Source organism: Aythya marila (assembly GCF_965140915.1).
Source record: "Aythya marila genome assembly, chromosome: 2".
NCBI classification, from domain to species: domain Eukaryota; kingdom Metazoa; phylum Chordata; class Aves; order Anseriformes; family Anatidae; genus Aythya; species Aythya marila.
In genome coordinates, this window is record NC_139043.1 from 79,858,244 (window position 1) to 79,886,143 (window position 27,900).

The 27,900-nt window shown below is 43.3% G+C and overlaps 1 protein-coding gene across 3 annotated transcripts in view; it reads left to right on the plus strand.

Annotated features, from left to right (window-relative positions):
* Positions 1-1,207: 1,207 nt before the first annotated feature.
* ZCCHC2 (zinc finger CCHC-type containing 2) overlaps positions 1,208-27,900 on the plus strand; it is a 41,267-nt gene continuing 14,574 nt past the window's right edge. Inside the window, exons 1-7 of one of the 3 annotated variants that reach the window (XM_082752217.1) lie at positions 1,208-2,436; positions 12,334-12,445; positions 16,360-16,436; positions 18,721-18,792; positions 21,741-21,853; positions 23,720-23,814; positions 27,389-27,472. In XM_082752217.1, coding sequence (XP_082608343.1) covers positions 1,432-2,436; positions 12,334-12,445; positions 16,360-16,436; positions 18,721-18,792; positions 21,741-21,853; positions 23,720-23,814; positions 27,389-27,472 — 1,558 coding nt within the window. In that variant the 5' untranslated portion in view covers positions 1,208-1,431. The remainder of the gene's footprint in view (positions 2,437-12,333; positions 12,446-16,359; positions 16,437-18,720; positions 18,793-21,740; positions 21,854-23,719; positions 23,815-27,388; positions 27,473-27,900) is intronic. The other 2 variants (XM_082752215.1, XM_082752216.1) reach the window with 2 other exon arrangements.

Genomic DNA, 27,900 nt, shown 5'->3' on the forward strand with positions numbered 1-27,900 from the left:
TCAGACCATACAGCTGTTCAAAGCAGAAGCCTCCGGTCATGTTTCAGCAAATCCATGATTTCAGCTTGGTATATCTGCTGCGATAGTCATGGTTGATTTTATCTGGAAAAACAAAACAGAACAAAAACCGTGACAAGAATTATTACCTCATAATGGTAAGAAAATATTATGCTGGGATATTGTGATAACTGTTCTGTTAACTGTAAGGATTTGGAGTGATTCATCAGTCCAGCCAGGCCCTGACCAGTGAACTGTGTAGGAAGATGAAATGGAAGAATAAATGGGTTTATGAGACCTCTTACACCTACTCTTCACCTTCCTGGTCCTAGGACTGATGAAGAACTGCTAACAATCTGGGAGAAAAAGGTAGAGCAATTTCCCACTCGCTGCTACATTCCTGCTGTCACAAGCCTTGGAGGAGGCCGTGAGGGCAGCGACAACGGGCTGTGAAGGGGATGAAAGAGGAGAGTTCGGGTTCAAGTCTGTCTGTGTTACTAGAAGAGGACAAAGCAGCCACTGGGAAAGGATAAACCTAACATATACTACCTAGAAGTTTATTTTTAATAAAATGTATATGTATTCATGGAGTATATATGTTAGAAATCAGGATATGGTTTAGTCTGTAACCACCACTGAAGAGTACACTGAAGCTCTGCGTCAAATCTGAGCGATGCATGCGAGATTATCACAATCTGCACGACATTTACTCGTTTTTTCATAAACAGGCTCTTTCATGGCAGCACAGTCAGCTCCCGGACAGACAGATAAGGGGCGGCTAGCCGCGACCCTTCGTGCTGTGCTGCTGTAAGCCGTTTAGGGACGCTGACTGTAGTTAGTAGACCACATTTTGTCCTTCACCACGATGGGATGGGTTTGGGGATTCGGTTTTTATGCCTTCGTGTAGACGTGTGGGAGCCGGAGCGAGCAGCGGGGCTGCTGGGGCTGCTTGGTCGTGTGATTACGGGCACGGCGCGGGGCAGGGGGAGCCCCCTCACAGCGCCCACCCCTCGGGCACCCCTGAGGCAGCGCCGCCACACAGCCCGGCGGCCAACCGCCACAACCGCCCTAACGGCCACAACGGTCGCCACGCCCAACGGTCGCGAGCGCGCTGACGTCGCCAGCGCCCATAGGGGCAGCAGGAGGAGGAGGAGAAGCAGCAGGAGGAGGAGGAGGAGGAGGAGGCGGCCGGGGGGGCGCTGCGGGAGCCGCCGCCCTCCTCCCTGCCTGCCTGCGCCCCCCCCGTTTCCCGGCACGCAGCGGAGCGCGCGGCAGGGCCGCGGCGGCGATGAGCGGCGGCTCCGCCTGAGCGCCGCCATCCCTCCCCTCCCCTCCCTTCCCCTCCCCTCTCCTCTCCTCCCTCCCCTTCTTCCCCTCCGCGCCCAGCCCCGCAGCCGGGCCCCGCGGGACGCTGGCGGCCGCCCGCGGCCGAGGATGCTGAAGATGAAGCTGCCCCTCAAGCAGACGAGCCACAAGGCAGCAGCGGCGGCGGAAGAGGCGGCGGCGGGGCTGGGTCTGAAGGAGCCCGGCGCGGCCCTGGACTGTCACCTCCAGCTGCAGCAGCTGCCCCGGCCGCCGGCCCGCGGGGGAGCCGCGGCGGGGAGGGGGTGCGGGCCGGACAGGCCGAGCCAGCTGCACGGCTTGGGGACCGGCACGGGGCCCGGGCCCGGCCCGCCGCCGCCGCCGCCTCCCCCCCGCACCCCCACCCCCCCCTCGGCCGCCGCCACGCCGAGCGCTGCCGCCCTCGGTCCCGGCTCGGCGGCGGCCCGTACCGACAAGGAGACGGTGTACGAGTGGTTCGGGCTGGTGCTGGGCTCGGCGCAGCGGCTGGAGTTCATGGTGGGGCTGCTGGACCTGTGCAACCCGCTGGAGCTGCGCTTCCTCGGCTCGTGCCTGGAGGACCTGGCCCGCAAGGACTACCACTGCCTGCGCGACTCGGAGGCCAAGGCCAACGGGCTGAGCGACCCCGGGCAGCTGGGCGACTTCCGCGACCCGGCCGTGCGCTCCAAGCTCATCGTCTACCTGGCCCTGCTGGGCTCCGAGAACCGCGAGGCCGCCGGCCGCCTGCACCGCCTGCTGCCCCAGGTGGACTCCATCCTGCAGAGCTGCCCGGCCAGGCGGCCCCCGCCCGGCGCCGCCGACGAGGAGGCGGCCGAGGAGGTGGCGGTGGAGGAGGACGAGGAGGAGGAGGAGGAGGAAGACGACAACGTGGTGGTGGTGATGGAGGGCGCCGGGGAGAACGGCCAGGCTGCCCTCCCCGCCGCGCAGGGCCTGGGTTTCGGTGCGCAGGAGGAGCTGCTGCTGCTCTTCACCATGGCCTCGCTGCACCCGGCCTTCTCCTTCCACCAGCGGGTCACCCTGCGGGAGCACCTGGAGCGCCTGCGGAGGGCCCTGTGCGGGGACCGCGACGAGGAGGGCTTCGGCCGCCCCCGAGCCCAGGTAACGGCGTGTCCCCCTCCTTCCTCACCCCCTCCCCGTGTTTTTTTTTTTTTTAGGAGCTCAGCCCCTCACCCCCATGAAGTGGGCAGAGGGCACGCAGAGCCCCTTTCTCACAGTGCCTGCTGCGAATGTGGGGCTGTGACGTAATACAGCCCCATATGACGTAGTAGTGTGTGTGTGGGGGGGGCTTCTTTTTTTCTGGCCAGCCATGCTTTCTGCTGGTGTTGCTAGAGCGTAGGATGCGGAGTGCCCCTAAAGCCCGAGCGGCCGCCTCGCACGCTGGAGAAGTTGCACGATGCAGGAGTCCAAGCAGCAGCTTGGCTAAACTCGTACAAATAATCATAACGCCAAATGGAAACCATGCGGCCCCACAGAGCGTCCCCCAGGGGCTCCAAACAATGCAAGGTGTTGGGATGATTTTTACCCGGAGCCTGCTCTCTCCCCCCAAAAATGAGGCTGGGCAAGGATCAGGGCTGCAGCCCAGGGTCAGCGGCCGCGAGGCTGGCTCTCAAAAGCCGCGTTGGGTGAGGTGGTTGAAGGCCTCTGGGAAGGGGTGGTAATCATTTTCTAAATGAGCAAATTAAAATGTCACAGCTGCAACTTGTGTTCAGAGAGGAGCTGGATGTCTGGGTGGCTGTCAGGGAGCAGCAAAGCACATCTTGAAAGCAGATGTGCCACTTGTTGCTGGAGGGTGGCTGTCACAGCGCAAGGGCTCTCCGCGAGTGGCACTGAAGCCTTCTCACGTGCAGCAGCGATATCTAAACGTGGGTTTTCCCCCCTCCCGGCCATCTCTGGCAAATGTTTGCTTGACACAAAATCTGCCCCATATTTATGCAACCAAGTCATCGCCTCGGAGCTCTGCAGTTTTTGGTCTATAGATGGCCTCTCGTGCAAAGAGGAAGAAAGGGCTGGAAGATAGGCACTTGCAATGCAGAGGGGCTGTTAAAACCAACACCTGAGATTTTCGTAGGGGACTGAGCAGAAAAAGGTACAAACAGTTGCTATTATTTTTTTTAATCTACTTTCGGTGCTGTCCAGTTCTTCCACTCGCAGGAAGGAATAGTAAAGGAATAGCCCTTTTTTTTGCTTGGTAGAGACAGGATGTGCTTTTGAGGACTACTGAGAGGAGACAGGGATTTTTAAGGCTTCAGACACGCCAAGTACACACTCGTACCATTTTAAGGCCAAAGCGCGTTTGGCAGGTCATAAGCCAGTGGGTGGATGTGACGGTGCTGAACTCATACCGAATTCACAGCACAGGTCCAAAAAGTGTTTATTTTGGCTCGCCGAGCTGCGCCAAGTCTAGCTCTCCCGAAATGAGTCCTGCGAGCCCCTGCAGGGGGGGGGACGATGGGGTTGCAGGAAGCGGCAAGGCTCTGGCTGGTTTGAAGTGCTGGTAGCTGGGAACCTGCTCCCTGCCCCGACCCGAGCTGCGTGTCCGTGGCGCGTGGAGCAGTGTCCAAGTCGCGGGGGTTTCTTCTGCAGAGCACGCCGAGATCCCAAACAGCTGGGCTGGACACGCCTGTCACATCCTGCCTAGCCCGCGCAGGGCTCCGCTTTTTTTTTTTATTTTTTATTATTATTTTTTTTATTATTATCTCTTGTGCAGTTGCGAATAGCGCAGAGCCTCTCGTGGGGAGCTGGCGGGGCGCTGCGGGACCCACGGGCTGCCCCCCGGGGCCGGGTTTGGGGTCCCGTGGGGCGCCCCCCCCCCCGTCCCCGTCCCCATCCCGGCCCCCATCATGGCGCCCCCCCGGCGGCGCTGCGGGCCCGCCGCTGCCCGCCCCCTGCAAGATGGCGGCGGCGCGGCCTGCGCGCGGCGTCACGTGCCCGCGGGGCGGGAGCCGGCCCGGCCCCACGGGGAGGGGGTGCGAGTGTGTGTGTGAGGGGGGCTTGGCGTTGGGTGTAGGAGCTCTGAGCACACACACACACCGTAAATGAGGTTGCGTTATGCACGGGAGCGTTTAATCAGGCGTACCTGGTGGAAATAGAGCTCAGGTTCTATTGAAATAGGCCGTCTCCTGCAGATAGTGGCTTGCTGGGTAGTTCTACAGGCACCTGGCGTGAGGGTTCTTCACACAAGAAGTCCCTACTTAAAAACGAAGGGAAAGTTTCTGTTTACAAAGTATTTTGTTTAGTAGGCTTCTATTTATAGATTTATAGATTTTGTCCACAAATTAGAAGAGTGCTTTCATGATTGATCTTCTAGTACCTTGTGCTGCTGCAAGTCACTGAACTTAATTTTAGATCCGAAGAGCTCTAAGAGAAGAAAAACATGATCCCGTTTTGAAGCTGCACTGTACTCAAATACCCCTTTAAGCATCACAGTATCAGGGAAAATGTGCCTTCAGTCTGCGTTGAATAAGAGACAGAAGGATAAAGATGACATTTTATTGTTGGCAAGAATCTTTTAAATTGTGGATGGTCCAGTCCAGCAAACTACTGGAGTTTTACATGTTTTGCGTATTGAGATACAAAGTATTCTGTCTCAGTGACTGTAACATCCTCGTCTCTGAGCAGAAATTTCTCTGACTTGAAACAGGAGTTGGGGATGTCCAGAAGCGTTACTGGAAGTCTTCTGGGAAGTAAGTCATGGATAGATAAAAACAGATCCTAAAATGAAAGACCTCTGTTCAAATGTACATGCTAATGCTCCAGGAAACCACAGATGGAAAACTTATATGGCTTTTAGTTGCTTTACTCATCGTTCAGCTCTAATTTTGAGGTATTAAGATTACAGCCTTGCCCAGGCCATTTATGCCAGCCTCCATCAGCCTCCCCCTGATCTCCATGTCAATTTTTCCTTTGTTGTCTCAAATAAGCACTGGGGGCATTGCACGTGTACCCATGGCTTCCTAATGCTTGCACCTACCTTGCTGCTGTTAAGCTGTGGTTGGGTTTCCAGTGTCACCCACTTACCTGTCGACAGCAGGATCTCCCTGGGCTTGGGGTACTCTGGGTTCCCTGTTCTTTCTGAAGACAGGACGCAGACAGCAGCAGTAAGATGGCTGTATCTGCGGAAGCACACTCTTCCACAGAAGGTCTGTAGCTTGATCTCTAGTCTTCCACAGGAAGTCTGTAGGTTTATCACCACTTAAGTTTGTCACTTCATTTTCTCACTGACATCAGTGTCTAGCCATAGCAATTCAGAAGACATTGCTGTTGATTCTGTATTAACTGCAGTTAATACTAAATGCCTACGTTTCCTCCAGGATTTGGTAAATTTTTGTAGTATCTTCCAGGTCTTAATCATTTACACTTGAAGAGACTGAAGCTTGCAGAGGACAAGCTCAGAGATCTGGCTGGAGATCACACTCCTTTGTGAGCTTGTTGCCTTTCCTTGGCCTCTTCATCTTGTCCTTTTTGGTAGAAGAAGGTAAAAATACATTTAATGATGAAAGGGGATTTGATGCCCCGGGGAAGTGTCTTAAGAACGAGATAAGAAAATGGCAGACTTCAAATGGCAAATTCAGTTCAGAACTTGAACAACGTGCACAAAAGAAAACTTATAAACCATGCTTCTTAGATGTACTATTCTCTGTCAGTAGTGAGCAGTGGCCGTGAAGGCAGCGTCTCCTCTCAGAGCTAACTGTGCTTGAACTATTCTTACGGGGCAAATATTTTTTTTAAATCTTTCTGTCACCCTAGGTGGCTGCAAGAATAACTCCTGTGTATCAGTCTGAACTAGCACGTTCAAGTAATTTTCTTCTTAGTACTGAAGCTACACAAAGCTGTGGGATGAGCAACTGACTGGAGATGCAGTAATATCTAAACTGCTGCATTACTGGCTTTAGCTTCAAGATCTCTGTTTCGTGACAGGCTAGCTAGGTTAAACTGGGCTTTAAATCCAGGTAAAAATTCTGATTCAGATAAGACTTCAAGAACCTGAATCAACCAGTGACTTCTGAGAAGTTTTGTCTGTCTCACCATGCTTTATTGCTGCCTCTTACAGGTGAGCTCTTAAAATAGTTTCTCTAAACATGAGTTTAAAGAGCCTGGCCTTGAGCACTTCCAGAAATGGGGCATCCACAGCTCCTCTGGGCAACCTGTTCTGGTGCCTCACCACCCTCTGAGTGAAGAATTTCTTCTTTATATCTAATCTCAATTTTCTTATGAATTTAAAACCATTCCCCCTTGTCCTGTCAGGGTATCGCCCCCCTCAGCCTGCTCGTTTCTCCCCAGGCTGCAGGACTTCACAGCTGCCCTTGCTGAACTTCATGAAGGCTTCTTCCAGCCTGTGATTAGAAGTAGGATAAGCATTATTCTTCTGGAACTTGATTCTGCATCAGTGCAGTTTGTGTGGTGGAAAGCTGGCAAACTGAAGTGTAACTTAGCAGTGTCAGTTGGGCAGCTGCCTTCAGTCTCGACCTTGCCTTTGGCAAGCAGCTTGTTCAAGGCAGTAGTGGTTTTGCTTTTTTTTTGCAATGATCTGTTGCATCAAGACTTGTCAACATTAGCAGATCTGGAAGAATTGGGTCTGCTGCCGCCCTGTATTTTTGCACTGGTATCAAATGCACATGCTGGATTTCCTTTAAAATATACAGTCGCATAAATGCTCTATCCCTACATCCAAACTACAGCAAGAATGAAGCGGTAGAGTGCAGATAGAGATAGGTGTACGTGTGGAGTTTCAGCTGACTTGCTTCTGAAGAGGTGCTATGGCCCTTGTGCCACTGTGGCTACGTGGCCGTGCATCTGCTGCATAGCTGTGAAGCGCTGAGGGTGGCAGCCTGTAAGGATTGTGTTGAGCAGATCATGGCTTTAGTCCCGTAACTGGCACCAGATCTTCCAACTCGGGGTGTTCTGCGAGGCCCTAATCTAGTAAAGATTGTTATTCTGATGCTACGCACGTTTCTCTAAGGTACAGATGCTGCAGTTGAGAAAGTGCGGTCACGAGTTTGATTCTTCCAAGATGCTTTCTTCAACGTTTGTTAGTTGGCATCTGTTTTTGTTTGCCAATTCCCACGTGGACCCGGATGAATAAGCTGCGCTGCTTTACATCTGCACAGCCTGTCCCTAGCAGCGCATTGACTGGAACCTTGCAGGAAAATAAGCTTTCCTTTTTGGGTGGGTAGGACCAATCAAGCCATCCAACTGCTGCGAGCAGGTTTCCCTTGGTGGTGCTCATCAGAGCCGCTGCATGAATAGCTCTTTTATGAAAGGGCAACGCAAACATCAGAAGACTTCTGTGCATCAGTCTTGATGATTAGTAGGTGATCCAGTAACAGATTTCATTACAGATTACCAAACAAGTGCCAGCACCACGCTTTCTCAGCAGCGGTCTGCGCTAATAGAAGGCAGAGCGTGGACATGTGGACATTCGCTGTGCATAGACTAGCTGAGGCCCTAGCCCGTCACCAAGATCTGTGAGATTATCAGATCGATTATTTGGCAACTCGTTTGGGGCCACCCACGTTACTTGCTTCACTGTGTTTAATCAGCAGCACCACCAGCCACACAGAATCCTTGCACGCGAAAGCCTTGCAGTGATAAAAGCCTTCGCAGGAATTCATCTGAGGCTTGCATGGGTTGTGTGAATCCATTTTACTCATCGGCAGGTGTGGTGGGGTAACCTTGCTGGTCACCAAGTGCCCCTCAAACCACTCTCTATCCCCCTCCTCAGCAAGGCAAGAGGGGGAGAGAAATTTGGATGAAAAAACTTCTGGGTTCTGATAAGGACTGGGAGATGGCTCACAAATTACCATCACGGCCAAAATGGACTCAGCTTGGGGAAGATCAGTTGGGTGTATTGCCTGTTGATAACAAGAGGTCACTGAGAACTAAAAGCAGCCAAAAAAAAAACAATCCACAAAATGAAAAGCGCCTTCATTCCACCACCTCCTTCATCCCAGGCTCAACTTCAGGCTTGACTCTTTGACCCTTTTCCCGCAGAGCAGCACAGGGGGATGGGGAATGGGGGTTGTGGTCAGTCCATAACGCTTCGTCTCTGCCCCTCCCTCCTCACACCCAGCCTCTGCTCCGGTGTGGGCTCCTCTCCACGGGCTGCAGCTCCGGCCCGGGGCCTGCTCCTGCGGGGGCTCTCCATGGGCCGTAGCCTCCTCCAGGCCACATCCACCTGCTCCACCGGGGGCTCCTCCACCCACGGGGGGGCTGCAGCGTGGAGATCTGCTCCATGGGGGACCCATGGGCTGCAGGGGGACAGCCTGCTCCACCAGGGGCCTCTCCCCAGGCCACAGGGGAACTGCTGCTGCCTGCCTGCAGCACCTCCTGCCCTCCTGCTGCACTCACCTGGGGGCTGCAGGGCTGGTGCTCATGTTTTTCTCACTCCTCTTTCTCACAGCTGCTGCACAGCATTTTTTCTCCTTTCTTAAATATGTTACCATGGAGGCGTGAACAGCATTGGGCATTGGCCAGTGGCAGATCCTTTTGGAGCTGGCTCTTACCTAACACAGAGCAGGTTCTCGGCTCCTCACAGGCCACCCCTGCAGCCCCCCTGCTACCACGGCCTTGCCAGTAAGCCCTGTACAAGAGGAAATGAGGAGCACAACTAGCACTGAACTTACTGACCAGTGACAGGAACTCCTGAGCAGCATGGGCAGTGTTACAGGGCTCGTGGCTGTGGTGTGACTCACACCAGGTAGCAGCCATTCAACATTTGTTGGCCCTCCGGACTGCCTGGACCTTCCAGTCACTCGCAGGCCCCTCTGGCAGTGGCACTCGTCTCTTATTTCCTTGCAGGTGCTTGATGTAGAGCTCTCACAGTAGCCAACGAAGAGATGTAATGCAGCTTAAGCACAGGATCTGATCTGTAGCTGGCACAGAAACAATGTTTGCAGACTGTAAGCTGCAAGGTAAAGCTATGACTGCCCTAGATAGCCTACTGTCTGCCTCCTGTATTCCAGTGTGTGCTGTGAAAGCTGTCACTCACTGAATACATCTAGTACATGCTACTGGTTTAACTTGCCAGGTGAAGGATTTTTTGATTGAATTATGATCTATTTGCAGTTACAATAATTTATAAAATTATCAGTGTCAGGGCTTGTTTAAATAAAAGCTTGAACCACATAATATACTGCAATGTAAAGTGGGTGGAGCGCTGCCTTCAGCTCTTACAATCATGATTTCAAAGGTGGAAAACGCCACCTGAAAGTGGAGCAAAGTTAATATCCACTGTCAAAGTTCATCCAAAAGTCTGTTGTCTTCTGCATGCGATGTGGATGGTATCAAAGCTGCTTTTGGCAAAGCATGTGGATGTAGTTTAAGGAAGGACCTTAGATAATTAACACTGATCATCTCTACAGGAAGACATTCACTCATTGTAAAATGTTTGCTGAGCTTGTTAACTTAGGTAGTCTGGACACAGCTGCTTAATCACAGTGGTGATGCTTTGCATAGACAGTCTTAAATGAATCACTGTTTTAACAGGGTAAATTTAATTCCCAAATGCCAGCAGTTCTGCCAGTAACGCATGACCAGGAGTTAACACTTAAAAACTGAAATGCTTGCTTCTGGCTCTGTCCTCGGCTGTTATGAAATGCCTGGTGAAATGGTGTTGTTGGAAGTCTTGAAGAGATCTTAAAGTGGCTCTCTCCAGGGCGTGCTTGTGAATTTCTGTTTAGTAAAATAAGTTTGCAAATTGGCTTAGAGCTGTTAAAATGCAATCTCACTCATAACGCAGCTATTTTCCTTTCTTGTTCCAGGTCTGATATTATGCTCATAATTTATTGGGCATTTAAAGCATGAAGTGATGTTTTGGTCAGCAAAGAAGTTTGCTGAGATCATCTACTGAGTGACTAGGGACTGGTGTGAGTTTTATCTCGAGGAAACAACAAGTGCTCTGTATGTTAAGGCAGATTGCTCTGAAACCTGAAATTACTGACATTCAGTGCAGAACACAAACCATAGGCTGCTTCGGATGAAACAGCTGAAATGTCTTTCAATTCATCTGACCGTTTGTAGTGCAATCCAAAGGGCACGTTAAATGTTCAGTTGCTGATTTGGTACCGCTGTGGATGAGGCTGATGAGAGCTGGATTAACAGCACGCCCAGGGCAGGCTTGATGGCAGCATGATTACCTGGGCCCTAAAAGAGTTGTGTGTTTTGTTAGGAGTTGCCTCAGTTCATACCCAAGCCACAGATGCTGTAAAGCTGGTTTAGTAAAATGAAGCAAGCAATAGTTGGGCCATCTGCAAAATCTTGAGAAGTGCATTCTGTAAGGGAATTTTGATGTGTTTCGGTGCCTGTGCTTCCTCGTTCTGGCCTGCTTTTTGTGACAGTCTCAGATCTGTCCTGACAGCTGGTTTGTCCCGTCAAGAGTCCTTCAGGAAAAAAAATATATATACTCTTTCACATTCTGGCACTTGTTTCCAAAAATCTTATGCTTCCTGTATTTAAAAATGGTAAGAATACTGTCTGAAGATGTCTCTTTTCCCTCTATCTTTCTCTTATGAAGGTCTGTAATGGAGTAATGCTCTTCATCCTGAATGAGAGGAATGAACTTTGAACGTTTAGTATACATCTACAACAAGAAGTGTCCATTTCTCCCAGAAACTTCATTTGTTTTAAGACATTCTACTAAGATTCAGGGTGCAGTGAATGCCCCCATCTAACTTCCTTCTTTTGAAACCTTTCCTGAGAAAACTAACTTCTGTTCTAGCATCCAGTACTCAGTAAAAAAACAACCAAACAAATGGTATTTCATTGATGTGTGTGAAACAGAACCTCCTCTCCCTCAGTGTGCTGCCACTGCCCCCTACACCCCTCCACCATGCCACAGAGGTCAAGATATTCGCATATTGATGGTACTTGCATGCATATACTAAGCTCATATGTTACACTACATGCTACAGGCAAAACCAGATGTCTCACTTAATAGATAAATCTAGAAACTCGCTAGTAACTTCTGATATTTCCTAGTTCTACATGCATGGCTTTCTTGAGGTCTCATTTTGTGTCTTTCCTTGAAATGTAGAATTACATTGGTCAGCTGGAGGGTTTACAATATTTCTGAGCTTTATGTTGGTTAGCTGGTTTGGTTTATAACAAGACCTGGTCATTGAAGGGCATGTAAACAGTTACATTAACGTTTTATCTCAATTTGGGAAAAATTATACAGGTTCATGTTACCATTAAAACAAAAAAAACACCAACACTTGTAGTTTATGCTCATCTAAAACTTTTCTACTAGGTTATCATTGTATCCCTGTTTGTCCTTTTACTCTGAGAGATCCATCCGTGTTATCTGAGCGGTATGGCTTGCTGTACTGTCCCTCCTTGCACATTGTATTAAAGGAGTAGAAATTCCTGGCATACCATTTTGAAGTCTGCATGCAAATGCGGAGGGAGATGAGCTCTGAGTCCTTTTCTCTGTGGAGGAGAGGGTGCAGATGGCAACCAGTTGTGTTCTGAATGTCTGGTTAGCTGGAGGTGCACAGATTGGTTGTTAGGATCCTATGTCCCTATAGACTGTCCATACAGTTATTCATGATTTCCTATGCAGAAGAGGTGGCAGGCTGAAGATAACAGTTACATGAATGTAACTGGGGAGAATACGTTTGCAGAGCTGTGAGTAGATTACTTCACAGGGTGGTAACCGAAAGAGTTCATACTAATAATAAATTAGCATGGAAGTTCTGAGTTACTGATCTCGAATTGTCCACTGTGAGATATACTGAAGGCACATGAGCTGTCCCCCACATCATGCTGCTTTTAAAATAAAGTCAGTGTTACTGTGGAGGTGGTAGTTGACGGAAAAAATGTAAAAATTGAAATTGCTAGTGATCATTTTGACTCCTCTCGGAAGCCTCATTTTTTATTTGTATTTTTTCCTGTAGAATACAAAATAACTGTTTTGGGGGTATCTTCTGCTGTTACGAGCACATTGAGATTGTATGCATTATATTAATAAGCTTCCTTTTTCTTTCCTTCTCAATTTAGAATGACTTTTCCCATAATGACTGCATGTCAAGTAATGAGACCAGTTTGCTAGAACGAACCACAGCACCTCATGATGGACTACCGATGGCTTCCCATAGACCTCAGCGAGAAGGTATGTATTATTCTGAAGTTTCTTTTCAGAAGTGTTGTGAGGTGTTTTTTCTTAAGGCTAAACTCACCTGGGAGTTGCAGGAAATCTTACTTCTTTCTTGCTGCTCATCTGAATGAGAAACTGCAATGGCGGGTAGGTATAATAGCTTCTCTGCTGCCTACTCAGTCTTATCTGTATTATGGCAGGTTGTCATCCTTGTTAGCTGCTAAATGCTTGTGACTGCATGCATGAAAACAGATTGCAAATGGGTGTTCTCCTGAAAAAAAAGTGCTATGGCATTTGGAAGAAGGCAAAAAAACTTAATGCCACTGTATTAGTGTTGTTTAATTTTTTGAAACAAATTTAAGCGTACTGTGAAGCCATGAATAGCTTTTGCTAACCAATTTAGTTGTATTTGATTAGCCTTAAAAAAAAAAAAAAAAAAAAAAAGGAGGAAGAAAGAAAGGAGGTTTTATAGAAGTGGTAGTTCAGAGAAGTGGTAGGCTTTCCATATAGAAGTAAGTTGTATTTTGGATCTACTGAGGAGAATAAGGATAAGACTTCAGAGCACAAACAGAACTCGTTTGTACAGTTGCCAGAACAGTTTGAAGAAATGAGCATTATTGAAAACAGATTTCTTCTTACTCTTTATTCTCCAACAAGATTAGCAGATCACTTGTCTACTCAAAATAAGCTTACACTATCTTCTGGTTAGTGAAGAGCTAGCAATCCGGGAAAACCATTGCTATTCTTTTGTCCTGATAAATATCCTTTTGTCTATATTGTGGAGATTTAATTACACTTTGAAGGCAGGCAATTTGCAAGTTTTAATTCCTTACAAAATAATAAAAAAAAAACAGATTATGGGAGATTACAGACAACAGACGTATTTGAAAACCTTTTACAGAGTTTTAAGAACAAAGTGTTCGCATGCACAAATTAGGAACAGAAATGGGAGACTCATCAGTGACATTCTTGAATTAAATAACAGAAGCAAAGCAAAGATGAATAAATGAGTCTAGCACAGTGCTTAAATATTTCTCAGTATTTGTATTGTATTTTAGAAACTACAGGGAAGTATCAGAATAATTTTGTGATGTTTGTTATATTAGAATTATGACAGAGGGCCCGTGCTACAGTAATCTCCAAACTGTGTTAGAAATAGCACTGACAGTAAAACTTTTTTCATTCTCAGCTTTGTTGATTTTGATTCTTTTAGAAATCTCAATTGATACTTAAAATAAAATGGAAACAGTATCACCGACGTTTGACTTAATCGTCTTGAATGTGTGTTGCATTCAGAAGGGATTTAGAGCTGCAATGCACCTTGTTAGCTTGCATGTTTAAACATTTCTTCTTGGTCTCGCTGTTTAGAGTATTTAAAATGTGATTGTGGAAACAGGGTTTTAAAGTAGGCTATTGAATCTGTGAAACTAAGGTTGTAAGGCATTAAGCAGTAGTTATCTGTTGTGCATAACTTATTAAAATTGAGCATTTAACAGCAGCAAAAGAAGTTAAGGAAGTTGAAGGTACTACACTGTGTAATAAAATTTCTTGGTATTGGAAGACAAATATATTTAGCATTGATAACACTCAATAGTTTAAAATAAACACAGTCTAGTTAGAAAAAATGTTGTCTACATGTGAATGTTAATGATGCTGATTAGTTTCCATAATTAAATATATGTGTATAGCAATATAATGGAACTTAAAACATTATTCTCAGTTCCAGTCCTGGGAATCAACTTTTTAATTAACTTCTGAATATCAGTCCAGCTGATGGTATTGATTTTAACATTGGCTGTTAAGGAATTTTAGTGCACTAAAACTAATGTTAGGCCATAGCCCTTTTTCTAACAGTGCTTTTATCTATACCAGAGAGGTAAAAAATCAGTTTTCCATGGTATATAGATGTATGTTATGATTTGGCATCCTTAGCTTGTCTCAGATTTCTTTGATTTTGCAATAATTAGTCTTCAGTAATTGATGAAAATGAACTGGTTGTCCAGTTCTTGTAACTCCCAGGTAAAGGGTAGGTGAAGGGTTACAGCCAATGTACACCATTCCATCCCAGCATTTGTCACTCTTCCCAAGAGAATCGGGAGCTGAATACTATCACTAGGCTTGGATATGTGTTTATTATTCTGATTTTTAGATTTATTAGATTGCTAACACTTAGTTTTCCTGGGACTGGCATGTTCAGATGGGGATGATACTTTGATTGTAACTCTAACAGAATTTGTTCAAAGTGTTGAAGTTGGACGAAATGGCAATTAGTTAACTTCCAATGATAAGCTTTGTAACAGATACTTGTAGGAAGTTGATAATTTTAATTGGTATGAGTAGTTCCCAATATATCCCCTGTTTAAAAAAAAAAAAAAAAAGGCAATTAAGAATCGAAAGGAAAATGTTACCTGGTAATACACACCCTCCAAAAAGAGCTTCAAAAGCACTGAAAGGAAGCATTAACGGTGCAGAATTGGCAGAGCTGGTTTTGAACAGAAATTTTTACGTGTTACGATTACGCTTGTAAGGGAACAAAATTCTGTTGAACTCTTAGAACAGCATAGCAGGAAAAGTGTAAAGCCCATCTCAGCTATACGAGGATCTTTATATACAGTATTACCTGAATAATATTTTGTGCTCTGAAGAGTATCTTTGGATCCTGAAGGCCATACATAGCTGCTGCTATGTCACAGCCGGAGCTTGCCTACTCCTGAACAAAGCAGACTGTGGGGAAGGAATGTTTAAGCAGCATGTCCTTTAAAGTACCCTTCTTCCTTTTCAGTTCAATCTAATGATACTCTGCGTGGTATGATCGTAGTAGCCTTCTGCTTCTGCTCTTCATTTGGCAATGTGCGCTTGCAGCCCAGAAAGCCTCTATCCTTCGCTGCACCAAAAGCAGTGTCGCCAGCAGGGCAAGGGAGGGGATTATCAGCTCTGGGGCCCCAGCACAAAAGGACATGGATGTAATAGAGGGAGTCCAGAAGAGGGCCATGAGGATGCTCAGAGGGCTGGAGCACCTCTCCTACAAAGACAGGCTGAGGAACTTGGGGTTTAGCCAAGAGACAAGAAGGCTTCTGGGAGACCTTACAGCAGCCTGGCAGTACCTAAAGGGGGCTCAGGAGAGCTGGGGAGGGATTTTTTGCCAGGGGATGTACTGATAGCACAAGGACTAATGGCTTTAAACTAAACTAGGGTAGATTTAAATTAGATATTACAAATAAATTCTTTACAAAGAGCGTGGTGAGGCCCTGGCACAGGCTGCCCAGAGGAGCTGTGAATGCCCCATTCCTGCAGGTGCTCAAGGCCAGGCTGGATGGGGCTTTGGGCAACCTGGTGTGGTGGGAGGAGTCCCTGCCCATGGCAGGGTGGTTGGAATTAGATGGTCTTTAAGGTCCCTTCCAACCCAAACCATTCTGTGATTCTGTGATTTTCAGTTTGCTGATGCTCACTTCTGACTCGTTTAGGCCTTCCCCAAGTGTTTCTTCCAGCGAAGTGCCTTTCAGAAATATGTAATTCAGTTTGCTCTCACTACTACTTGATGTTTCAGAAACAGATGTAGAAGGCAAAGTCACTGTTCTTTTTCAGCACTCGTTACTTGGAATAAAGATGGAACTTGACTTCTTTTCATTGCCTTTTCACTCATAGTGGTTAATGATGTATTTACGTGACTTTAGGTTCAAGTAACCTCTTGGTTAATGCACGGATTTCCTGTCATCTGCAGTGAAAGGGTTGTGGTCAGGTCTGAGAAACACTTTGTAGAGAACAAGGTTCCACCTGCCCCCTGCAGTTTGTTATGGTAAAATAGCATCTGAGGAGGAGCTGGGTCTTGTGAGTCAGTAAATAATGTATGGCAATTCTCAGAGTGGCTAGGTAAGTAGGTACGTTTTCAAACTAATTTTAGTATGTACAGTAAACTGTTTTTCTTTCAGCTGTGCACATTGAGAAGATAACCCTGAAAGGAGTACCAAGAAAAAGGGCTGACAAACATTTGGAGTACACATTCAAAGTAAGCAAATAACCCCTGGAATGTTGGTATCTTCCTGATATCTATTGTAGAGGTACAGAAGACCATTTTTAACTACATGAGGCTCTCCAGAGATTCATGGAATTATCCTGTAATTCTTTTGGATTCGGTGTGCAGAGCAGTTTTCTGTTTTTGTTTTTTTTTTTTAGTAATTGTGGGCATAAGATGGGAAAGTCTAAAACACCAGCAATAGTTGTGTGTGACATTACTTCAGTAAACTTGGCTTATGCTGTTTTGGAGTAAGCGTTGCAAAGAATTCTAAAACTAGCTGATTGTTTGCTCGAGTGACAAAGAAGTACAGTTCTTGTCTGCAGCTACGTATTACTTGGAGTCATACATTCATTTTAGGTATCATTTATGAGTGACAAAACTGTTTTTTTGTGGCTTTCGTGGCTTTTTCAGTAAATGGAAAAAAAAAAAAAAACAGCACAAACTAAAAAGATGCTAATAAATTTGAAGGCCTTCCTACTATAGTCTTCATATATAATAATAACCAGAGGCAACATATCAAACAATTCCGAGTGAATTTTAAACAAAACTGAAACAGTACTTCATACTATTTTGGAAAAGAAGCTTTCAGTATTGAAGTCTGCTATTAAAGGCTGTAGGTGTTTAAATAATCGCTGCTGAGGCTGTTGGTAGTGATATTCTGGTTGAGTCAAAGTCATAATTTTCTTAGCAATGATTGACTAACGTTAGTCATTTGGTCAGTAGATGCAGATCTGGCCTACCAGATTTGGTCGTAGCATTTTTCCCCAAACAAAAGAATGCTGCAGATCACACATTAGAACTCATGTAACTGGTCATTTGATGTGGGTCATGGGAGCTCTTTGAAGAGGTAAAAAGAGGTTTGATGTTGGACGTGTCTGAAGCTGGAATTTGGACGGAAAAAAAACAACTAGCAAAAAAACCCAAACACAATAACAACAACAAAAAAAAACCCTCTTCTTTTGCTGAGGACATTAATATAGGATTTAGCCTTCAGTTCTTAAATTATCTTGCCCAAGTATTTCAACCTTGTCATTGATATTTTGGCCAAATGGTCTGTGAACTAGGTACTAGGTAAAATACAGTAGTAGAAATTGGAGGTTTGTATAGAATGCCCATATGGATTATTAATATTTAAAATCACAAAACTACTTTAGAAATTCAGCATGTAGACGGATTTGACAGTGGTTTTGAATTTCTTTGTTAAAGGGGGAATGTTTGGAGATATTCTGGGAAGTATTTGAGTAATCTTGAATCAACTCCACCTCAGTTCTTTTAGAAAAGAGTTTCCTCTCCTCATCTGTGCAGGTATATACTGTGTTCTTCACGGTGGATCATTTTATGCTTGCCCAGACACTGCTTCTTAAAGTTTTAACAGCAATTTACAGTCATGGCTTCCCAACCGAGGTCACCAACAGTAGCTGGCATTTTAGGGGACTAAGATGCAGGCAGTTGGCGGTTGACATTTTCCTGTCTGCTCTTTGGAGTAAATTAATGTTTATAATTGCCTTGTCTGCTCCCATTACACAGAATCTTCCCATGCATGTAATGGGAATCTTAAGCACAGAGGTTGACTAAAAGGCAGGCAGCACTCATCTAACCAAGCTGCTTTTTCCTCAAAATATGCACGTGAAGGTGCTGTTTTAATGCTTGCATGTTGTGTCAGAACAATAAGCTACTGAAAATTTGATAGAAGCGTATACCAATATGCTGTCTTATTCTTGAGTAACTTCGTTAGTAACTTGCAATATTTTTTATGAACTGTATCCTACAAGAAGTTCAGTATGACCATATAAGAATCAAACCTGAGGCGGATAAAATTATTTTATATGCAAGAGAAGCAGAAAGATTTTTGTTCGTTTATTTATTGACTAATGGCAGCAAGAACTAAATCCAGTATATCTGACCTACAGTCCTTTGCTCTGTTTTCTGAAGTTAATGACAACCGTTTGATAGAATCCTCTAATTACACAGCCTTCTGCCTGGCTTCTTTTGGAGTCACTAAGTAATCTTCAGGGACTTGATTGCATTGACCTGAATTTGTTCATATTGCTTTTAGCCACAAATAACATTAAAATGATCTCAAGATGTGCACTCAAAATTAGTGTACATCTCTGAAAGGTACACTGTTATCTCTGTTTTGCCTGGTATTAACTTAGCTGCTAGTATTAAGTCTGATGATCTCAATATAAGAGTTAAGAAAATGTTAAAGTTGACCAACTGGTATGATCTTTGGAAGAAAGAAACTTTACTCATTCTCTTCTCTTTCATTATTCAGGTAACCTGGTCCGATCTTTCGGTAACATGTGTAACAAAAACACACCAGGAGCTTCAGGAATTCCTGCTAAAAGTATGTATTGAAATACAAAAGTAGTGTTTACACATCAGATTTATAACTTCAGATGTAGTTTAGGAGGTCAGTGATTTCTGGGATGTAATTGCAAAAGCAAAAGCAGGCTACTGGCATTTTTACTACAGAATTTTATTAACCATTTAAATTATGTTTATTGTGGTGGAGCAACTTGACAGATGAAAAAGTTCAGTGGAATGTTTGACGAGTTTCAAATGACTCAAACTTGTCTGGCAGATTTAACTGAACTGCCTTAAAATTGACTGTACAATATACCCACAGAATTAATATATAGGGGCAAGCACTGCTAATTTGTACCCCATTAGAATAACCTTAAGAATATATATTTTTTGATTTTAATTAATGATGCAGGTCCACGAGCATAACAGCTTTTAATTTTACTGTTGTATTCTTCAGCAGAACAAAGGCAGGCATATTTACTGTCAGAAGGAGTTAAACTTGAGAAACTATAAACTGCTTACTTGTGCATGTGTATGTTTACAAAAAGTAGATATTCTCTAAGCCCCTCTCCCTCCTCCCAAAGCAGGGAATGTATTAGCGTGCAGAGACAGCATGTGGATCCCCAGAGTGTGATGACCTTGAACTGTGTGTTTCATTGTCAGTGCCTAATATTTGGAGTTCTGTCTATTCTGGGAAATTCTATAGTTAAACTCCTCACTGCACACTCCTGTACTAAGGAGAGCTCTGTTTTAGGCATGTTTCAGTAGCATCTGAAGCTCTTACTGCGATTTTAATTGCAAGTGGAGCGCTTGTTACTGTATAAAGGCCACAGTATCGTTCGCTGTTTGTTGTCAATATGGTGTTTTCTAGTGTTGTAAAAATGAAGGGGAGTATGTGCTGCTGCTGTAATCCAGTTGGAGTATCTAGTTCTGAGAGTTCCCAGCACTTGATTCATGAGGGTCTGAATTATGGGTGGAATATCTAGTTGTAGACGGTGTGTCCACAAAATTCCTCTATTTGTGAAGAGAACCTTAAAAGCAGGGTTGTCGTATGAGATCCTCTGCAGCTCGTGGGATGAGTGCTGAACTGCATGCCTCATGTTCTCCTACCTGCAAAGTAAAGAAGCACACCAGCTTCTGAAATGGGCCCTCTAGTACCTACTTGCTGCAAGGGGGAGTAATAGGAGTCAGGCATCAAGTTCATCCATCCTTGCATTCTAGTTTTCTGTTATTCCCATTTCCAATCTGCATAGCATTGCTAAGTAGTACGCTCTGTTTCCTAGGACAGGAAGGAATGGGCAAACTACTTGATAGGAAATGATGAGTTTGTGGGTGGTAGGAGTAAGATAACTGTATAAAACTTGTTGCAGAGTAGCAGCATTGATGAGAAAAGCTAAGGTAGTAAATAGGGTAACTTTTCCGTATATTTGAAGAGCACCTTCTCTGGGGTGACAAGCGTAAGAAGTTACTTGCGTTTAGGAAATTGCCCACGTATGTGGAAGGACTAACATGCTTGTGGTAACAAGACTGTCTTATTACCTGGAGTTAAGATAGTAAGCACCTTCACTTGGGTTTGTACGACTCTCAATCTTAAGCTACAAAAGGAATTGAATCCCTTTTAATAAAACCTTTAAAGGAAAAAAAGTTGTGGCTGTTTCTTGAGGCAAAATTATATACAAAACATTGTGGCAGGAAGTTTGCACTTCCCCATGCTTTTGGAGTGGCATGAGTAAACCATTTGTTTAATACTGACAAATTCTTCAGTCAGAGGTATTCAGTAACACATATTAAAGCCAAAGTGTTCAGAAAAGTTACTTTCTGTTCAGAAGCATTTTTTTCTGTTTTCATATCTAATGCACTTCAGGTGCTACAGCATTGTACTAATACTAACAGTATCTGTCAATCTGGATTCCAGAAGTTCCTATTTTTGCATGTTACCAAGCAATTATCTACATTAGAAATAGCGTATGTTTATTAGTAGCACTTCAATCAGTGAAAGAATTACTTAGTGCTTTGCTGTTATGCCACTAGCAGCATGGTATATCCAGCTGGCGCTCTGGATTGGACATGTTCCAGATACACAAGAGGAAGATGCCGCTGTAGTGTAAGTTGCTTAGTGCTGTTGATTGAAACTGATGGTAGATGTAAATCAGATCAGCAATAGCTTTTAAGTTTAGGAGGAAGCATTTCTGCTGTGGCTGTTTTCTTTTAACTGTACCAAAATTAAAAATATATATTATTGTTTTTTCTAAATAAATTAACTAATTTCACGAGCTTTCATTTACTGTAGCATATCATTTTGGAAGTTATAAATGTGAGAAAATTTTGTTCTAGGGAAAACTTGTCATTTAAAATTGACAGCTCCTTAGTAGCAAGAATTTTATGTTCTGAACTGGAACATCAGAAGGCCTCACTTTGTGATACTGGCATTGGAAATTGAATGAATTTTCATGAGAAGCTTTGGTGTTAATAGCAACTAGAGAAGGACTTGCTATTGAGTGATCTTGGTATTGCCTGCTGAAACCCAGTGCATTATGTATCTTTAAATGGTCATTTCTACTCTTTCTTTGAAATAATTTAATCTAGTGAAATAATGATAGTGAGTACAGTGCTCGGCATCCTCCCTGGTATTTTTTGTTATTGTTATTTTCAGACCTACTTTCTTTGTGTGAAAGGTTTAAAGAAAGAAATTGGAAAAAGATGTAAATTATTCTAAGAAAGAACATCAGTGAATTTCTGAATCTACATCTTCTTTTAAAGAGAGCTTTAGAGCTTCGTACACCTAGACTTAATAGGAGAATTTACAGCAAAGTGTTTCTCTACCAAAATTAAATTATGATGATTTGTTGTACTTCATCTGCAAATTACTTTATTCAAGCTGGAACACTAGAGTTTCCCATAGATAACAAAAGGTATAAGGACTGATGATGAACAAAGATAATCTTAAGATGAGAAATGAGTAATTGCCATTTTTAACCTTTTTCTCAGCTTCCAAAGGAATTGTCTTCTGAAGCGTTTGACAAGACTATTTTAAGAGCACTAAATCAGGGTTTTCAGAAGAGGGAAGAGCGAAGGCATGCTGATCTTGAGCCCATAATCAGGTGAGAATTCTAGCAAATAACCTGAAATGCGTTATCTGAAAAGGGGTTGCAATCAAACTAGATGACTGCTGGGGACAGGGGAAATTCTGCTGTGTTAATGCAATTTATGAAGAAGATGGGAAGGCAGTGATGAAATACATATTTTGTCTTGAAAATGAGAATCTACTTTCAAACTTCAATGGTGCGGACTTATTAAGGAGTAATCATCCAATTAAGAAAGTATTAGTGCAGGGCAATGTAGCATAGCAATGATTGGTACTTTAGGGAGGGAGGGCCTTGTCTTCATTATACAAAGACATATTTAGAAAAATGAAAAAGTAACTCAAAGCGCTATTTCCTGATTCTAAATCACAACAGAGTGACACCGAACAGAATTTGGAAAAGAATAAACAGTAATAATGAAGCATATCTATAAAATGAAATGCAATTCACACATCTGTAAGAAAAGGGCAAATACCTCATAACCTGTTAGCTAGTTATGAGAGTGCTTGCTGAGCTGTAGGCCATTTTGGTTAAATCCTGTAACTCAGAAAAGCAGTACGAATTTGAGTATGCCTCCCTTGTTCTTTTTATTTGCTATAAGTACCTTGTTAGTTAGGTTTGTTCTTTTCTGTCAGGGTTGTTCAACCTTATTCAAAGTAACTTAAAACTTTTAACCAGGTTAGGCCAAGTGAATCTTGAGACACTTGCTGAAGTAATCAGGCACTGCTTGTCAACCTCCTGCTCTGAATACCGCAGATACTTGAGTCCAAGCTTCTTCTGTCTCAGGGTTTTGTCTCAATAGCTCAGCTACAGAAGATACAGAGCTGCTGCATGCCTTAACCTTCCCCTTCCCCTCTCCTTCCCAATTTTCTTTTATTTTGCTCTGTACCATTATTTGTCTTTTATTGGCTTGATTTTCAAGGTAAAAGCTAGATCAGTTTTGACTGTTTTTAAATATTGGTTGATTGGTAAGTATCTGTAATACAGAAAGGGTGTAAAGCCTAACTGCAGAATAATTACAAACTCAACAGATTGTTTGAGGATATCATTTAAATATATCCAGCCATGTTATAGTATGGAGTCGTAATTACTAAATGAAGCTGTGACTATGCTAAATTACCATGTGAATAATCTTGACAATAACATTACTGTGTAAAAAATTTTTTCTTACAGTGTCAGTTAAGCAGAAATGTGTATTTAGGTGTCTTAAGTACATGCTTGGTTGGCCAAAATTTTTTTTATTGCCTTTACCCCCCTCCAAAAAAAAGAAGTAGAACTGGCAGTGCTGGCAAGCAAAAACTGGAAATCTGTTGTGGGACTTAAAATATTTATTCTTGGACTATTTTCTTGTCTGAAGCTATAGGAAGTCACTGAGCCCTTGGGAACAGACTCAGAACAGTGCTGGGCAATTTTGAGAATCCCACCCTCAGCTCTTTGAGATAATTATGAAATTCAGACACTGTCTTTATAGGCGAATTCAACTTTGTATTGAATCAAAAAGTGTTTTTAAAAAGCAGGTGCATTTTTTTGGAAAAAAAAAGTTGAGGAAAAAAGTTAAAACTTAAGGTTCAGTGCTTTTTTGAATCTGTCCAAGCTCCTCTCTGATAATGTTACAGTGTGGCTCAAAAGTACATATATTTTTAATTTTAAAAAATCCATAATACCGATTTCTTTTACTGGCGGTACTCCAACTAGGACTGAACACTAGATCTGAACAACAAAGCTCTGAAGTAGCCTTTAATCTTCTGTATGCTCAGTGTGCAAGTTTGCAAGTTAAAGTGTTTAGTCTTTTTAAGAACTACCTAATTTGCTCTTAAATGGTACTTTTCTGTTTTTCCTATGAAATATTACTTACAATTTAACAAAATTTCACTTAAATTTCAGGCAGCTATTTTCAAATACATCACAAGCTTTTCTGCAGAATCAGAGAGTATACAACTTCTTCCAATCAATTTCATCAGAATCTTTGCACACTCACAGTAAGAAATATCTTAATACTGTTCTATGTAACAAAAAGTCTATAAAAAGTGATTCTTCCTGTCATGCCTAATTATGTTTTTTAATTACATATTCATGTTACATTGTATTCTACTGGTCTTACTTGAACTCACTGCTAATGAATAGTTGTTTCAGCAGACATATGCTTTTGACAGTGGGGTTGTGCTGTGAAGCACCAGCTTGTTTTTCTTTTCTTTCTTCTTTGTACCATCATACTGTTAAAATAGGTAAAAATAAATTGAGCATGTGCAACAGTTTGGGACTTTATAAGAAATATCAAAACGGGCCCAAATCCCCTGACCTCATTACCACTTCAGCAGTAGGACAAGTCGTATTGAATAGAAATGCAGCCAAATATTTTTGGCCATTTAAAAACTTATTTAAAGCTTCAAGACTTCAAAGGAAAAGCAAGCTTTTTAAAAAGCATGCTTTTTTATTAAAGCTACTGCCATCTTTTTTATGAATCCTGTGAAAATGAATGATGAGACTGTTGTCAACATGGGAACAAAAAGCCTTCTGCACTGATCCCAAAAAATTGCATGTTATTTATTTGGTTTCTTTTGTAGATGGTGTTTGTCTTGATATTTAAACTAAGATTTGGTTTGGGTACATAGCATGTAAATAATGGGATGGCCCTGACTTCAGATCATACAGAATCTTGTTCAGAGCATTTGCATTGCTGGTATTTCCTTGGTGGACCTGGCACTTGTGCACTATAAATTGTGTGACCCAAGCTTAGCTTCTCTGTATGGCTGTCTTAAGACGTGCTCTTTGTTTCTATTGAATCTTTTCTTCCTTCAGTGCATGTTATATACCATGGCAGTTTAGGTACTGACTGTGAGACTGTAGCCTCAGAAGTTGCAGAAGATCTTAGTAAGGAGTAAGTCAGAGTTTTTGAACAGACTGCTTGTGAGCACTCGAAAGAAAATGAGAGGATGACAGCTAACACAAATCCGAGATGATACATGTGGTGTATCAAATGTGTTCTTTCTGTGATCAGATAAGGCCTTGTGATTTGTGGGAGAAGCTGCAGATGTTATTTTGTGGTTTTGAACCTATTTTTTTTTAGTAACGGTTAGGACATTCTTATGTGTCAGTTTCGTATATAAGCTAAACTAATGAGGTCCAGGACGATTGTGAAATTGGCTGGAATTTATTGCTGTGAAAAAGTCTGACAACTGTCTTGTAATGAAGAGCTGCATGGGGAGGAAGGAAGTTCCAAGGCCCAGAAAGATTCACATTAACGATGGACACACGGCATAGGATGTGCATGTGTCAGTCTATAGGCTACATCTAGGTGGGAAAAAGTTGTCAGTATGTTGCTGTACATTATTATAATTTAAAATGATCCTCACAAATTGTAGAAATGCACTGAAAAAGAACCAGTGCTAGGTCCCATCCTAATAGACTCAACTGCAGGCGTGCAGGACAGAAATGATCTGCAGGGTTGTTGGTAGATTAAGACCTTAACTCTGCAGGACGATGCCTTACAGATTATAGTGCGATCATAAATGGGAGATAGTTTGTAATAAAACACAAAACAAAAGAAGTGTATACATGTGTATATATGTGCATATAGGCTACATGAAAGGTCATGAGGCTTTGTCAGATCTAAAATGCATGACGGGTAGAAAGGATGAGGAACTTCATTGTTCAGCAGAGAGGAGAGAAAACTTCTAATGGGCTTAACTCGCTGTGAGGAAGATTAGGCTCAGGGACAGGCAAGAGTCTGGTGATTACCAGTGAAGTCGGTAGCAGTGAGTCGCGTCTGAGGTCAGGGCAGAGAAGTCAGTAGGTCAGGGTTACGAACAGGATCGGTGAGACGTGGCCAGGCCCAGGCAGGGCTGCAGCATAGCCCGGGCAAAGACCTGAGCTGGCATGTGGTTCCTGAGCCCAAGGATGGAGGCCCTGCATGAGGCATCTCCAGCTCTTTCCCACCAGTCTCAGCCAAGATTGCAAAACTGCCCTGTACCAGAGCTGGTCTCGAACACAGGCAGGTGTGGCCCTTGGCAGGGCAGAAGAGGCTGTAAAGCCCACTGGTGTGGGTCAGGGCCCTGACATTGAGATGGATATTAAGGAAAGCTTTGATGAAGACAAATAGCATGCTGAATTTACGTGTAGTTGTTTATCTGTTGATAAAGGAGGCCGGGTAACTTCTCTGGGGTGGTTCACCATCACATTTACTGTACTGCAGACTATTATGTGCTGTGCTAAGACAGAAGTACTCATCGAGTTCTTTTTTTTTTAAAAAAAAAAAAAAAATTATTATTTTTTTAAAGTTTTTATTGCTGGCCACTGTGTTTTTCTAAATTTCGTGTTTGGGAATACTGAAATCCTCCTAAGTATTTACAATTGCAATTTAGGCCACAGTGGCATATTTTGAATATAGTGGCAATGCTGGGGGAGAGGGAAGAAGCATGTGTTTGAGAACTGGGATGAGATTTTTCTTAAATCAAACGTGCAGAATGAATTAGAGAAACTGACTGTGGCTTACATTGGTCTTCAGTCATTTTTAAGATCTGGGGATAAAATGTCGATTCACAGAAATACAGAAATACTCTCTGAAGTACTTAAATGCTATAGGTATGATATTAGTAAAACCTTTGTGGAAATAAATTGTCAATTCAGTGGAGGATCTTTATACCTTAAGTAATAGTTGAGATCTCACACCGAATAATATGTCCAGTAAGCGTCATTATCCATGCTGTCACGGTTCCGTTAAGGAGGGAATCAATTAGCTCCCTCCTGGTTCATAACATCAGTTATTTTAGACACCTCTTCAGGCTGGGGTAAGTTTTTCATCCCTGTAGACTTCATTAGAACACGTCTCTTGGGGTTTAGTATGTTCAATGCAAACAATACTCAGGAAGATCTTCCCATCAATACTTCAAGATCCTGAAAAGCAGCTTTCAGATGCTGTTACCTGCACTAACTTGGAATTTTTTGAGAGGAAAAGAGTTGACTCCTAGAGTTCAATTCATTGCTGAACTTAGTTCTCTTTCAGAGTGGGGCACTGGTATTTTTGCAACAAAACTGTAAATATTATTGCCACTTTTTGTTACCTCATCTGGCATAACAAGGCAAAAATGATGCATCAAGACTGTGTTAAGGACACTAGATGACTTCAGCCCAAATTAAGTCTCCTTTGGCAGGTGAACAATTTAACAGTGGAGTGTAACTCATTGCATAAAAATTTTAGTAACTGTAGCTGGTCTCCTGCTATTTCCTGCTGAAACAGAAAATATTATTTATGAAAATCTGATATGCAATATGATGGAAATATTCATCATATAATCACAATCCAAAGCTTTTGAAATGTCACCGTAGTTTTAAAATTATTTTGCACACATTTTTCTTCAAAATAAAAGCATCTCCATAGAGCCTCTCTTCTTGGAGATGGCCTGCTTTGAAGGAGATGATGTTCAAATTATTGCCACATGCAAACCAGAAAGTTCAGTCTTCCATTTCCCTAGCTTCCAGTTTAGTGCAAGCACTCAGGAACTGTTTAGTTGTTCAAGATCTATAAAGTTACTACGTGAACTTTATTCTCTGCAGGTAACTTACAACCCTCTTTGAAGACGGTTAAAGCACCAGAACACTTCAAGGAGGACAGTTCAGAAGCTTCAAGTCAGGAGGAAGGTAGTTGTGTACTTAAAGGTGGTTCTTCTCTGAGAAAATTTGCCACACTCAGTTCTGGAAATCATGCAGTTGACCAATTTCTTTATTGGTTTGGTACAAAGCTGAGAGATTTGGATGAAATGTGCTATATAAATGCAGAATCTGTGTATGCATCCTACAGTTTCCTTAGAGGGTTTCTATATAATCCAAAAAGTGGGATTGTTCATAGACAGCTTGGAGGCAGAAGTTCATGGCTGTGTTGAGCAAAGAGGAAGAAATACTCCACAATTTACTTGAGCCAAGTTTGTTTGCAGCTTTTCATGTCTTTACCTATTCTTCAATTATTTGGGTTACAAGTTGAATACAGCAGTTTGTTTTGCCATAAATGTGTCAAATTTGTCTAGGTTTTAGTTTTACACAGAAAGGATGTTGAAGTTTTTCCTCTTAAC